The sequence below is a fragment of the Megalops cyprinoides genome, chromosome 16 (assembly GCF_013368585.1).
Source record: "Megalops cyprinoides isolate fMegCyp1 chromosome 16, fMegCyp1.pri, whole genome shotgun sequence".
Classification (NCBI taxonomy): Eukaryota; Metazoa; Chordata; class Actinopteri; order Elopiformes; family Megalopidae; genus Megalops; species Megalops cyprinoides.
Window position 1 is genome coordinate 16680600 of NC_050598.1, and position 14230 is coordinate 16694829.

Genomic DNA, 14230 nt, shown 5'->3' on the forward strand with positions numbered 1-14230 from the left:
TTTGTATAGGTTAAACAGTTCCCCCATAAGCAGTTTAATGTCTAATGTGTGGATGGAATCTTGCATTTTGGTGGATTTGAAGAAGAATCTGAAAGCTGTGTCACTAACTCCGGTAGCAGTGACACCTCCCGGTGTGTCCCAGTGTAGTGCCATGCCCACACAATTTGCACATCAGTTGGAAAAGAATTACATAAAGAGACAACATGGTGTGCCATGTTGTCTAAATTTTCAAGCAGAAGCAATAAATTCATTTGATTAACTGACAGACAACCTTTAGGTTACTAGCCCTGCTCTGCTCCCTTACTATTACACCACATTGCCCATACAAGATGCTCAAAACATTTTCTGTCTCGTTGGTTTATTGTGTCAGACAATACTACTGCAGTGAAAAAAATCTTAAAACCTAGCTCACATTAGCCAAAAGCTATTACAAGACACAAGGGGTACCATCTTACATTAGCTGTAATTTCGTGAAGAGGCCACAACAAGTAAGCTACATGAGAACAGTTTATAGGAAATCACCACGGACTGCAGGGTTTTACAATGACAAACACGGTTCTGCGAAACAGCTTTTTGTTCACGGTAAAATTATTTGTTCTGCATCTCTTACGCAGCCAAAAACCATGTTAAAATGCATGATTCTTTCCTCCAACCACGCGAGGGCATTATAGTTAAAAAGCACTGTAAAGCACAGTGACACATCTGTCTGCGGAGTATTTCCGACTCCTGCTCCCCCAGTTTCCGGAAGATTCTAGCTAGAGCTACAGTGAGAAAATGGCGTCCTGAGACCCAGTCAAGCTAAAGCGAACCCGGCAGAGAAAAACAACAAAAGCTGAAAATAACAACGTCCAACAACGAATTGAAACAGGTACCACTGCCCCATGCTTACATCGAATATCTTCATTTCGAATTTACCTACGTTTTTATTTCTACATGTGAAGAAAAATAACCTTTAGCTAATTAGCTGGCTAACAGCGACCGCTAACGAGCTAGACTAGCTAGCTCCTTGTTTGTTTTTTCAGTTAGCTAGCTAGCAGGCATTTGAGTAGCTGCTAGCTAGCTTGCTACGTCGTAATATCAGAAGTTGAAGGGCCTTATAGTTAATTAGTTTCTCTTTAGCTGTGTTTGTCATACCGTTGAAGTTTATTTTGTGTTGGGATCCAGAACACTTTGTTGGGTGGCTAGGTGGTGTTATTGAGGCACGTCCTTTTCATGAGCGGATTACACACCCGGAAAATGTAACGTTAGCTGTTAGTTTTGACTGCTTTAGACAGTGGGCCTCCGCTGATAACGTTAGCTTTCTTGGTAGCTAGATAGCTACGCTAACTTTGCATCACAAGGAATATGCTAGAGAGCCATTGGTTTCCATCCGAGACCAATTGAAACAAATGGCTGTAACGTTAGTTAGTGACCTACTAGCTAATAAGCTACTTAGCTGTTCCCTTAAATGAAGCGTCCCTGTCAATAACAATGGAAAACGTTTAGCTACTTAGCTTCCTAGCTAACAGTAGATACACTTTGATTTGGTGGGTTATGGTAGCCTGCTCTATCAGCTGCAGATGATGCCATTTTGTTTCTGTCTGTTCATGGTTGGATGGGGATAGGTAACGTTAGCTAACGTTAACTCGCGAGCAAAGACTGAAATGAAATTGGAGTATGGCACTGTGCTACTTGTCCGGTTTGAATAGCTGTCTAGCTGGTTTATAACTGGTAGTTCAGCATTTCTAGTTAGCTACCTTCTTCATTTCTAGTAGACTTTTTAATATGGCCGTTCGGTCAAGTTAATCAAGTCCGTAGCATCCGATGTGCGGATGACGCAAGGAGAATATCCACATAATATACATCTTTTCCTTCGTGTAGGTTTAGATTAACTTCCGGTAGAGTAGCGTTAGCTATTTGAAAATCCATAAAATAGACTTCTGTAATTTTTCTGTCTAGCTGACTAATTGTATAAACCCGTCTCTCTGGATATATAGCTGCGTAGGTGTTTGTGCCCGTTGAACACACTACATTGAAAAGTAAGGTGGCTACACGTGAACTTCCTTGTGTACATTTTCCCCAGATTTCATAAATATCCGCTTTAGGCAACGTGCTAACCTTGTGTTGTGCATCTGATAGGAACACTTTGTTAAATTCGATGTTTTCATTTAACATGTTTAGTTGCGCAGTATGTCAGATTAAACAATAACGAATAAATTGTGCATGCTTCAGAAGCGTATACATGATTTCATAGCTTATCCTCCCCGTACATGTAAATATGCCAAAGAGGGGAAAAAAGCCAGTAAAATGATCTTTTGTCTTGTACTGCATGTCTGCAAATAAGCAGCTATTGTTCCTCTTCCCCAGGTGTTAGACTAGTCATGGCAAGTTACAGGCCAAATTTGAGCTGGAAGGCCCTGTGCCTGAGGATACAGACATCATCACTGAAATCCTCCTCTCTTTTCTTGTGGTCCTCAGTTGGACTTGGTCTGTTCCTCTCGACCCCTCCCTGCTTTGCGATGGAGAACTCGGACAGCACTAAGCAAGGCGGCAGCGAGCAGCCGGACACCCAGCGCAGGCGGCAGCTGGACCGGCTGGACAGAGAGGAGGCCTTCTACCAGTTTGTCAACAACTTGAGTGAAGAGGACTACCGGCTGATGAGAGACAATAACCTGCTCGGCACTCCCGGTAGGAGACACGCTGGTTCTCATTCTTCCCCTGGGTGCAGTTGGGGTGCTGAGCTGGAGGTTTTTTTTCCCCACTGCGGTCTCCATACATCCCTTACACCTCTGCTTTCACACAGCTAAGAGCACACACTTCCGGTGCTGTCATCTGAACATGCTCCGCAGATTGTTCAGTGGCCTTTGCGTACAGTTGGCCAGTACCATTTGATTCTTATGAGAATTCCACATGGGAGAGGTAAAATGGATATGTATATTATATAATGTGTTTCTCTTAATTGAAAAATTTCCTTACCCCTGTTTGTCAAACAAGGAACAAAATGCCCAGTATTTTATTACAAGACAAAATAAAATAAAGTAAAATTAACACGAATCATGTCAGTTGTTTGAATGTAGTGGTTGTGGGTGGCACTGGTCATAGCTCACTTAGTGTCCTTGGCTAAATTAACATGAAATAATGTTTGAGTGATGTTAGTCATTTTTGAGTTTCTCTGTGGTAATTGACGCAGTGTCTTTCCTGATTGCATACATTTTCGTTAAGCAATGCCTTTGGTTCTCCCTAGAATCGTAGACAGTATAGGCAGTGGAATGCCCAGCATATTAGCTGCTTGTATTTTGTAGGTCTTAAGACTATACTAAGGCTGTGTTGCAATTAGCGTTTTGGTCACTTGCTGTAAGAACTTTCCCTCAGAATGGTAGTTGAGGGTGCCCCAACTGAGAAAAAGGAACTTTGACTAACTTTCTGTTGCTCTCTTTGAGAGTGTACCCTTCATGGTGGTTTGATTTCCCAGGGCTCCTTTGCCTGATATCCCAGGGTGGCCATTGATGCAAGCCTCTCTTGTTTGCTTACTTACTTACTTTATTTATTTTGCACATTTTTTATGTTCCATTCCACCATGGAAGTACCAAAGAATTCCACATTTTTAACCTAAGCTACCAAAGTTGGTATGGAATTTTTGGTATGGAGTTTTACTTGCGTATGAAATTTCCTTACAGAAGTATGAAACCGTGGTTATACTGGGCCTGTTGATTCATGTGCATTTTATTAGAAAGTAAAAGAAGTCGTGACAAATGTAGCTGATTTTGAAGACTGGAACTAATCAAGATCAGTGTGATATTTACCTGGTGCTCAAACAGCATTTTTTAAAGAGGTAGAAGCACAAAACCTTTCATACTGCCAGTTAGACTAATTTTGCAATAAAACCAAATTTACAACTGACTATTGTTTGCTGCTATGTAGCTAGCCCACTGGCTTCAGTTGTAAGCAACGTAACATTTAAATTGATACTTTGCTGAAGATGTAAGATTACTGGGAGCAGTAGCTAATGGTTTGCTCCCTAATAAGTATTGAGCTGTTTTATTCAGGGTTAGTCTATTAAGTTCAGCTCAGTAACATGTAGACTTTTATACTTTTCACCTCATTTCCTTTGTTCACAACTTGTTTTAAAAAAAGAATAACAGCATAATTGCAATGAGTGGCATTTACTGAAGTTTCCAGTATCTTGTATATTGTGAAATAAATTGTGCAGCCATTGAAAACCATTCAGAATGCTTTGTTGTGCAGAATTGTTGTTTCCATGTCATATCTTTGAATATAAATTAGCCTTGAGCCCCTGGTATTTTTGTAACTTACTAACATGCCGTGCCTTGTGATAAACATAGGTTTATTTTACAAAATTGCACAGCTTTGAAGCTGTGTCAATACCCTTTTTAAAGATTTTTTAAAAGTATTATTAAACTTAAATGAAAATCTAGAGCTTAAAGTCTAGTGTTAAATTTAAATAGAATTTCGTCATACCAAGCGTCACATAATATTTTTTGCTCAAAATTTGCTAAAAGTAATTTGGCTAGATTAAAACAAGAACACATGCCATGCAGGGTGAAATTGCAAATCACACTGCATATGGCAACAAAGAACTGCTTGGATTCGGGGCAGCTGGTTTCCCTCTTGATTTTGATTGCGAAAAAGCTGGGGCTTCTGCTCTAAAGCCCCGATGATATGAAGATGTTCTAAGCACTATCTCTCAGTGGTCTGTACAGTTGAATGGACTGACACCCTTCACTGCACAGACCAACATTTTTCACCTTTTTTTATGGAATTTGTAATGAAGTACTGTTATCATAATTACTTTCGGAATATTTTGAAGAGTAGGTAAGCCCCTCTGCTTCTGATTTGAGTTTTCTGGAGAAATGAATGAATTAATGAATATGTACTCAAATGAAAGCCCAAGAACCCTTGAAGACGCCCGATCCATTTCTGTCCCAGGACAGTGGAAAGGAAGGTAATTTTGGAGCATCCACTGGCCGAGTGCCCTGCCAGGAGATGGCATTGAATGTGCTGTGCTAATCCTGGTAAGTGCGGTAGCTTTCAGTACCTGTTGCTGTCATACATGGAGGATTACAGCTATCTGGGCATCTACTGCACAAGAAGGTTTCTGTTGTTATCCCTGTGTACTGTACTATGTTGTGTTCAGTTGGACATTGTTGCTGTCAGCTGCAGCCATCGTAATAGGTGGAACTTGATTAACGTTTTGTTCAAAAAGCACAGTGTTCAATGCACGTGTCCAGTGCAGAGCTGGTTTATATTTTTACCCCTCATGCGAGTGAAATTTCTCTTGCACTGTGCGTCTACCAGATGATGTTCCATGGAGAGATGCTTATTAAATTGGTTTATTTCTGATTTTAGGAAATTAATCTCAGGACCATCCAATTCATCTTTCTATTGGAGTAATTTCCTACCTCCCCTGACACACACTTCTTTTTCTCCTGCTTCATTTTTATTTTCTCATTGAAGGCTCTGTTGGGCGTTTGGAAATTGAGTTCTTATTGTTCTCATGAAAAGGAGGCCCGGAATACCATCGCTCATAATGTTTTTTTCTTTATTAGGTGAGATAACTGAGGAGGAACTGCTGAGTCGCCTTCAGCAAATAAAAGATGGGCCAGAGCAGCCGAATGGCGGTGAAAACAGAAGTGAAGAAATGGGCGGTATGTTCATCTGTTAATATCTGCCAAGTCAGATTAGTGCATATAATTTCTGGAAATAGATGAAACACTAAAATACAACCATTTGATTTTGAAAGGGTACATGGGTCAGGCTAACTCCTACATTATTATGGTATTCATAGACTTTTTTCTGTACATTATGTCTAAAAGGACCAGAAAGTCAAGAGGAGGGTTCAAACGGGGACTCCCTTCTCGATTGGCTGAACACTGTGAGACGGACTGGCAACACGACACGGAGCGGTCACCGAGGAAACCAGTCGTGGAGGGCGGTGAGCAGGACCAACCCCAACAGCGGTGACTTCCGCTTTAGCCTGGAGATTAATGTCAATCGCAACATCTCCGAGCAGCAGGCTCGACCTGAGGAGGGGGAGCAGCTGGAAGGGGAAGGGGAAGGGGAAGGGGAAGGGGAGGGGGAGGAGCCAGCGGGGCCTGTTGCGGAGCCGGAAACGGCCATGGAGACTGCAGAGGTGGTGGAGGAACCGGTGGTGGAGGAGCTGGCTGTGATAGTGGAACCCGAGCCTGAGCCCGAGCCCCCCGCGCCTCAGACTCCCCCCATGGTTAGGCCTGCCAGCCCTCAGGACCAGGCACCGCCGCCCCCCGACCCCAGGGCTGAGGAGCTGCCCCGAAGAGGCCAGAGAAGGGCCCGGAGCCGCAGCCCGGAGCAACGCAGGACAAGGGCCCGCAGCGAGAGGAGCCGCTCCCCACTCAGTCTGGACCGGCCCCCGCCTCGCAGCCCAGAGCCCCTCCCCGAGGCCGTGGTGGAGGGCAGCTCCCGGACTCGTCAGCACGTCATGTCCCGGCAGAGCCCCACGGAGTTCGACGTCCAGCTGGGCGGAGCGGCGACGGCAGAGCCGACCGCGGCCCCCCAGGAGGCGGAGCCCCCGGGTGGGGAGGGCTGGTCCGCCGGCCGCCGGCCCCCGACCATCATGCTGGACCTCCAGGTGCGGAGGGTGCGGCCGGGCGAGTACCGGCAGAGGGACAGCATCGCCAGCCGGACCCGCTCCCGCTCCCAGACCTCTAACAACACCTTCATGTATGAGAGCGAGCGCGGCGGCTTCCGCCGGACCTTCTCCCGCTCGGAGCGGGCTGGCGTGCGCACCTACGTCAGCACCATCCGCATCCCCATCCGCCGCATCTCGGACGCGGGGCTGAGCGAGGCCACCTCCATGGCCCTGCAGTCCATGATCCGGCAGATCATGACCGGCTTCGGCGAGCTCAGCTACTTCATGGACTCGGACTCCGAGTCCTCCGACTCCAACCGGGGAGCAAATCCGGCACCGGATCACGGCGAGGCGTTTCTCAATCCTGCTGCTGCCGCTGCCGCCGCTGCTGCCGCCGCCGCCAGTGCCGCTACATCGGCCGGTGCCGCTGATGGGGCCAGCCCTGACGGCGGTGAACCACGGACAGAGGAGAGGGGTGGGGAGGCCAGGCCTCCCCCCACAGCCGCCGGCAGGGAGGGGCGGCCGGGGCCCAGGGGCCCCATCGGCCTGGAGGAGCCCGGATCCCTGCCCTTCCTCCGGCTCGCGCACTTCTTCCTGCTCAACGACGACGAGGACGACCAGCCCCGGGGGCTCACCAAAGAACAGATCGACAACCTCTCTACCCGCAATTTCGGGGAGAACGACGCCCTCAAGACGTGCAGCGTGTGCATCACCGAGTACGCCCAGGGAAACAAGCTGCGCAAGCTGCCCTGCTCCCACGAGTACCACGTCCACTGCATCGACCGCTGGCTGTCAGAGAACTCTACCTGCCCCATCTGCCGTAGGGCTGTGCTGGTGTCCAGCAATCGAGAAAGCGTGGTCTAACCAGTGGCATTGGAAGAGAGGGTGTGAGCTGGGGTGGGGGGAGGCTGGTCAAAACCCAGCTCTTCATGCCTTTAATTTTTGGTTTTACCACAGCATCTCATTTGGTACCTTGTGACTTTGAGGTCTTAGCCATTTAGACATTATCCCTTTTACACATCTTTGTATTAAAGCCATCAATACATTTTATAAGATCTGCAGGAGGTGGTGAATGGATGGGCCACATTGACCTCTTAGGCAATAGTGTTTCCTTTATAAATCTGAGGAAGCTCAGCAGATGTACTATTTCGTTCTAGCTTGTTGAGAGGAAGATGGACTCAGATATGCCCCTGACATTGTTGGGAAAAGGAAAAACAAACCTAAAACCAACTTGACTCGAACTATCCTTATGGATTTAATGACAACTTAAAGCAAGTAGAAAGTGTGAAACCTATGTTAAAGGACTTGGTAAACTGATATGCGTTTGGACTGTCGGGAGTCAAAGCCTTGCTAACTTATTTTTGACCAGTAAGGTCCAACATGGAAGAGTGATCGAGCTGTTTTTCATGCTATCACTGAAGTAACTTCACCAATATTCAGAGTTGTAATGAGCTGAACTTAGACTTGGGGTCAAATGCATGTAAAATGTGAATGCAGTGAATTTCCTGGTGCTTGAATTAAGCCTTTGAGTTTATTACCTTAAGAAAATTTGTCTCCCTTTATTTGGCAATGTAATTTGAATGTCTTAACAGAATCTTAACAAATTGACATCGGAGAATGGTCAGTGATAACTACATGTAACTATGCACATATTTATCATTTTCTTCACCAAGCTACCTGTAAAATGCATGATTGCCTTTGTGAAGGTAAGTTCTTCAGTGTACAGTTCATCACAATGTAGACAGTACATTTTCCAGACTAAATGTGCAGAACATGAGCATCCAGAAAACATGTTACATTTCACACCACTTAAGATGAGGTTCTTTTTGAAGCAGACCTATGTCAATTGAAGATACTCCCTCTACTAAGATACCTGCTCTTTCTGGCCTACCTCTTCATTGTACACTGTTGTAACTCTTTAGTTTTTTGTGGTAGGAATTCTTACTGACAGAATGAACAGACGATGTATTTTGAATATTGTAAGTATAACTTAGCAACGAGCGAACAGCATGCACCATTTCCAGGTGGAATAAGAACATTAGTATCTCTTCTTTATAAACCGCCAAACAGCTTGAGGCAGGAATTACTTTGCCTTGTGCTAACTATAAGGCTTGTTCTCTTAAAAATTAGTGTCAGTACAATGTACTGTAATCACCTCAGAGCAACCTTATGTTCCCTGTCACCAGTGGGGGTTGTATTTGTACCCCAAAATTACTGCGTCAGGTGATTTCATATCATAATAGTCTCTTAAACTACTACATCTGGTCATTTTCTCAGGATAAAAGTCAATGTTACAACCTTTCCATATTAGTTAAGTATATATATGAAGCTGAAAATGCAAGCAGAGTGTGTTTGTATGATAATTGTTTGAAGACCATGTAATGTCAGCAATTTGAAGTCAGAATATTTGCATTTGCTCCCAAGTCTGTATTTCTTTAGAATGACCACAACAATGCGAAACAGATAAGCCACTGACCCTCTGTGTTTTTGTAACAGCTTACAGAAAAGTTTTTTCTGCCTCTCGATTGTCAGTGCGATAGTTAGACGTATCGGATAAAATTAAATGCAAAATTATTATATGCTTATATATTTCCTCTAAAAATATTGTACATACTAGGTATCCATACATAAATGAAGACTTACTCCCTTTCAGACTTGTTTTCTAGAGGATCTGTATGTTTTAAAAGCACTGTTGTATTACTCTGTGGATTGATACTTAGGCAAATTAAATCGGAGGGTATCTACAAATTTTTAATTTTCCCTTGCAATACTTTGAGTGTGTGTGTATGTGTGTGCCCAATGGTCACATTTCCTTTTCTTAAAGTAAAAGTTAAGCTTGTTGAAGCTCTGTAATTGTTGGAATTGTTTTAAAAACTGTATGCTTAAAAATTGTCTAACCTGGTAATTGTGACTTGAATATATTTATGTGGGCTGTTAAGTTATTTTGCAGTGCATATAAACCAATGTAGGTCACTCTTATGGAAATAGCATGGCTTACACCAAAAACTCCCACTTTTTGGCAATGGTATCTTTCCATTGCCTCTAAAGCCCGGTGCAGTTTATTGAATTTGTATGTGGTTTTCAGGAGAAACTCTCCCTTGGTGAATTACAGTGGTAGCACATCACAGTTCTATTTTCTTAATTCAAGGATTATATGCCATGAAAAAATGGAACGGAATATTCATCTGTTACATTGCGCTGAAAAGAAATCACTGGCCTGATAATGCCATTTCTCACAGTTAAGTGAAACTGTTGTATTACCTAGTCATTTTAGCTTCCCTGCCTCCGCATTGTGTCCATTATATTTAGTGGTACTCTCTTCACTGGAAATTGGATACTATAAAATTATATAAACCGTTGCTTTTTAAATCAATGTTATGCCTTTTGGAGGAACCTTAGCACTAAAGAAAGAAGACAGTCTGTAGTCGGCTCTCTTCTGTTGTGGTTCACTGAAATAAATATTAGACTTTTGGTATACTGTTTGTAATGTAAAAATTTGTCGTCATACCCAGCAGTAAATGAGAACATGTGACATTAAGAAATCTTTTTTGCTTTAACTGAATTAAGGATTTGACTGGACAAAATCAGAATCATTAATTTATTTATAATAGTGTTGTAGATGTGGTGTAACATGTTTCAAGAAATGAGTATGAGTAATGCATTTTAACCTCAGTACTTCAAGTATTGAACAGTCTATTTAAAATACCCTGAAAATGCAATCCCATCGCATCCTATTTTTTGCATCTCATGTCACTGTGAGTGCTGTTCAGGTAATTTGTTCAAATGAAAACCTAGACACTGTCTCACGTGGGTGCTTTAGGTCCTTTCCTCCCGTTTGATGTGATTACAGGTCATAGGCTCCAGATGAGTGCTGTACACCTGTTCTGTCAGCTCAGCGTCAAGCACCTGATTTTACCTCTGGGTTTCATTGATAAATGAGGGGGCGATCCAAATATTCATTTCCTCCCAGTGTATTCTGCCTTAGTTGCTTAATACACTTCACATGAGGTCTGAAATTTATTACAGCATTTAGTATTTTCTCAATTTAATGATGCTGTATTCTTGTTTCTTTCTGTTATGAACTGAAAGAAATGATTTTGATTCATAGCGTTGATTTTTGAGTGGGTTCCTTGGGTGCAAAACCAGCAACCTTTGTCTAGTCTGATGACTTGTTGGAAAATTGACTCACTGTTTGAAGTTGGTCATGAGGAGGACCCTGGTGAAATAAGCATTAGTGAAGTGAATGATGGAAAATTGATGGGTCTGAATGAAACCTGAATGCAGACAAAGACTGACTTTCACCTTCACCGTGACTCTTCACAAACAGCAGTGAAGAGACTTAAAACCCGCAGTGAGGGGTGTTCTGGATGTGGCGCATGTTTCTCCTCTTCCGTCTCGCTTGCCTACGCATTGCTTCTTGGAAGTGTGGATCAAGGGACTGTGTCATTGTGAGAGCTGTGACCAGTTCACCTGCCGTAACAATTACATTTCACACGCTCAGGTGTTCACTTTTGAAGTGGATGTGTGAAAGATGCTCTTTGGTTAAAGCGGGAGGTGATAGATCTGAGTTTGCAGGATTCAGTTTGGACTTGGGTGCTGAGGCTCATTGTGTGCTGTTGGATATGTGAATTGCCATTATCCTCCGTCCACGCTTCTTCACCCTAAACCTTGGACACCAGTGCTGGGAAACAGCAGCGGCAACTCAGGTCACGTCTGCCATCACAGGGCAAGGATATGGTATATAATCGTGTATATAAAAAAGAAATAAAATAACCATGAACAAGCCAAGCATTGGAGTTCACCTCAGCCCAGACGAGCAAGCCAGGGGATGAAATAATGTTTAGTGCAAGATTCTATTGTGAGCAGGAATGGAGTGTGATAAGGCTGTGTGTGTGTCTGTGTGTCAAACTCCCACGCTGGAGTTAGACCAGAGTGAATGGAAATAACTGGCTCAGTGGTTCCTGGGGATTACTTTTTCATTTGCAAATTAAAGCCAGCGCATAGAACCAGTGCCAGTGTACAGAGCCAGAGTTTCATGTTGTGTTTGTAACAGTAACATTTCTCTCAATTTTTAGGAAGTATGTTCTTTGAGGTCGAAAAAGCATTTATTGCACAGGCTTCACAGTAACTGCAGTAACAGCCTTTACCTTGCTGTCAGCTGTCTAGTCTCCAGTCTGTCCCCAAGACACATTCATTCAGGATGCCCCCGTACAAGGAATATCCTTACTCTGTCCCTTTCATGAATGTGTCACAGAGATGAAGGATTCCACAGGGTGGTTGGTAAGTGGTTGGTATTGTGGACCTCCTTTCTTTCTTTTGTGGGGTGGAGTGGAAATAACACCATCTCATCATTAATTTATGTATACACTGGGTAGAATATAGGTTACTAATTCACAGAGGACTCTTATGTGTCCAATAAACAGTGTAAGTGGGCATTTTTGGACTACACTTTCCTGTGTTCATGTTTGTTCATTCATGGCATGCTAAAGTGTTAGTAATGCTAAAACATTGTTCATCTGTATTTAGTTCAAGCCTATTCTGGACCCTGCTACAAAGTATATTTCTACAAGATTTTACAAGGAGCTAAAGCAAGCCTCTGGTCTCTCCCCTGCTCACAACCAGGAACTTACTAGTTGTCATAGTAACTAATGAGCATTATAAGAAATATATGTGTGTCTTCAGCTTGGGTACAAAGGATAGTTAAATTCATTCTACACTATCCACAGATAAAACACTTAGAATGATGATAACAGCTGTAATGGACATAATCTATTGTGGAAATGGGAATCGATGACCTTTCAAACTTCGTTGGTCAAAGTACTTTCTTCAAAGGTGCTACAGTAAAACAATGTACCATTTTTAAGAATCATTTCTGATGTTACGTAGTCTGTCTCCCTCTGATGGCTACATATATCACTGCAATTTTTGTCGACCAGCTGGAAAGAAAATGGCTGGACATCTCATCCTTTAAGGTTTCAGCCTGTTGGCAGATGGGCTGAGTGCTTTTTCATATCAGAGTCAGATACACCGTACAGCTGACATCCAATCGTTAGCTATAAACGGATCAAAACTACAACACACCCCTCTTCATTGTCACTTCATAGTATAAATGCAGGAACAGCTGAATTGAACTAGACAAAACTTACTGTATGCACTTTTGTAAGTCGCTTTGGATAAAAGCGTCTGCTAAATAAATAAATGTAAATGTAAATGTAAAACCCACCTCTTTGGACTTCCGACCTTGACTTATAGTGGTCTCTCCTATCATAGCATTAACATCACACCTTACCAGGCTCTGGGTGAGTGAGTTTTGTGATTGCTGTTTAAACCCTATATTTGCTGGCTCCTGTTATGCCGTTTAACTGTCTTTGTTGTTGCTTCGTATTGTACAATGGCACAGTAGCTAATTGAACTGACATTTGTATGACGCTACTGTTCATGTAGTATTATTGACGAATCTGTAAGCCGGTAAGCAAATCTCAGTAGGAAAATCCAATATGGGGGTTTCCAACTCAAGTTTATGTAGTGGAACTGTTTCTTGTAATATGAAAAACACAAAAGCTTCGTGACTCAGATATACTGGTGAATATTGAGATTTTTATTTTATGGTGGGCAAACAATGTGATTTATGATGCGTATGTGTATCAAATTTGAGCAGTTACAATAGCTCGATAATAATGGTGCTTTGTCCTGTAGCCTAATAATAGCTACCGCCTAGTTGGGTTACAGATGATGCATATGGGGCATTTGGGGACCCGTTAGTGCGAATAACGTAAAGGGAAACAATCTTCTATCGTTACAAGCTGGGTATGTGATTTTCTATGAGACTTAAAACATAGGCTATAAAATATTAGGGGAATTACGGTATTTCCTGCATAAGCGTTTCTGTCGCTGTGACTGAAGTAACACCGTCGACGAGGAAGGTGAAAGCTTGAATAGGGCGACGGACGCGTTATTAGTAATTGTAATGGCATTAAGGAGTTTCGGCTGTTCCGTGTTTCGATGGCGAGGAGTTTATCGTAAGGTAACGCAGTAAATAAGTATATATGCAAATATATGATTAGCTGGCAATGTCCGAAAATAATAACTTTCGAGCTAAGTTCCTAGATTTTAGGTATACTATCGCTTCATGGCTTCCAAACGAAAGACGTTTCCCCGCATGTTAGTCAAATTATTTTACTAAGCACATTGACAGTTTAATTATGTTGTCTAGCCATTTAGCCTGCACAACTTAAATAAAATGGTCAAAACCACAACATTGTGATTGCTAAGAGAAGTAACGTAGGAAGTACTTTGAAACCTATTATAGCCTATGGCTAGTTGTATGATCTCGTAGCTGAGACAACATAACAGCGCTCGGACGGACTTACTGTATGCTTGAATCACTGTTCAAGTTTCCTCTTTCCATTCATTTCCCTCCTAGGGATCAGTAGCAAACATGGACATAATATCAGTACTAAGTAAATTGATTGATTAAAATACGCAGTTAAATGAAGTCATTTTGGACAGGTGATTTGTGCGCACTGTCGCTTTGCGTGCAAACTCGTCCAAATTCTCAACAGGCTTTCCCAATACCAGATAATAATTTCATATCTTAATGAGTGCTTGACACTGCTGAGTATGTTT

General features: G+C 42.8%; 1 protein-coding gene across 1 annotated transcript; it reads left to right on the forward strand.

Moving 5' to 3' along the window:
• Positions 1-756: 756 nt before the first annotated feature.
• Positions 757-9332, forward strand: rlim (ring finger protein, LIM domain interacting). Its single transcript, XM_036548009.1, has 4 exons — positions 757-868; positions 2458-2667; positions 5547-5645; positions 5814-9332. Exons 2-4 carry the CDS (start codon positions 2499-2501, stop codon positions 7466-7468), a joined length of 1923 nt encoding a protein of 640 aa, XP_036403902.1. The 5' UTR covers positions 757-868; positions 2458-2498; the 3' UTR covers positions 7469-9332.
• Positions 9333-14230: the final 4898 nt, after the last annotated feature.

Coding starts and splice junctions, on each gene's coding strand:
- rlim (XM_036548009.1), top strand. CDS start 2,499: ATGGAGAACTCGGACAGCACTAAGCAAGGCGGCAGCGAGCAGCCGGAC. Junction 2,668..5,546: donor TAACCTGCTCGGCACTCCCG/GTAGGAGACACG, acceptor TTTCTTTATTAG/GTGAGATAACTGAGGAGGAA. Junction 5,646..5,813: donor CAGAAGTGAAGAAATGGGCG/GTATGTTCATCT, acceptor TATGTCTAAAAG/GACCAGAAAGTCAAGAGGAG.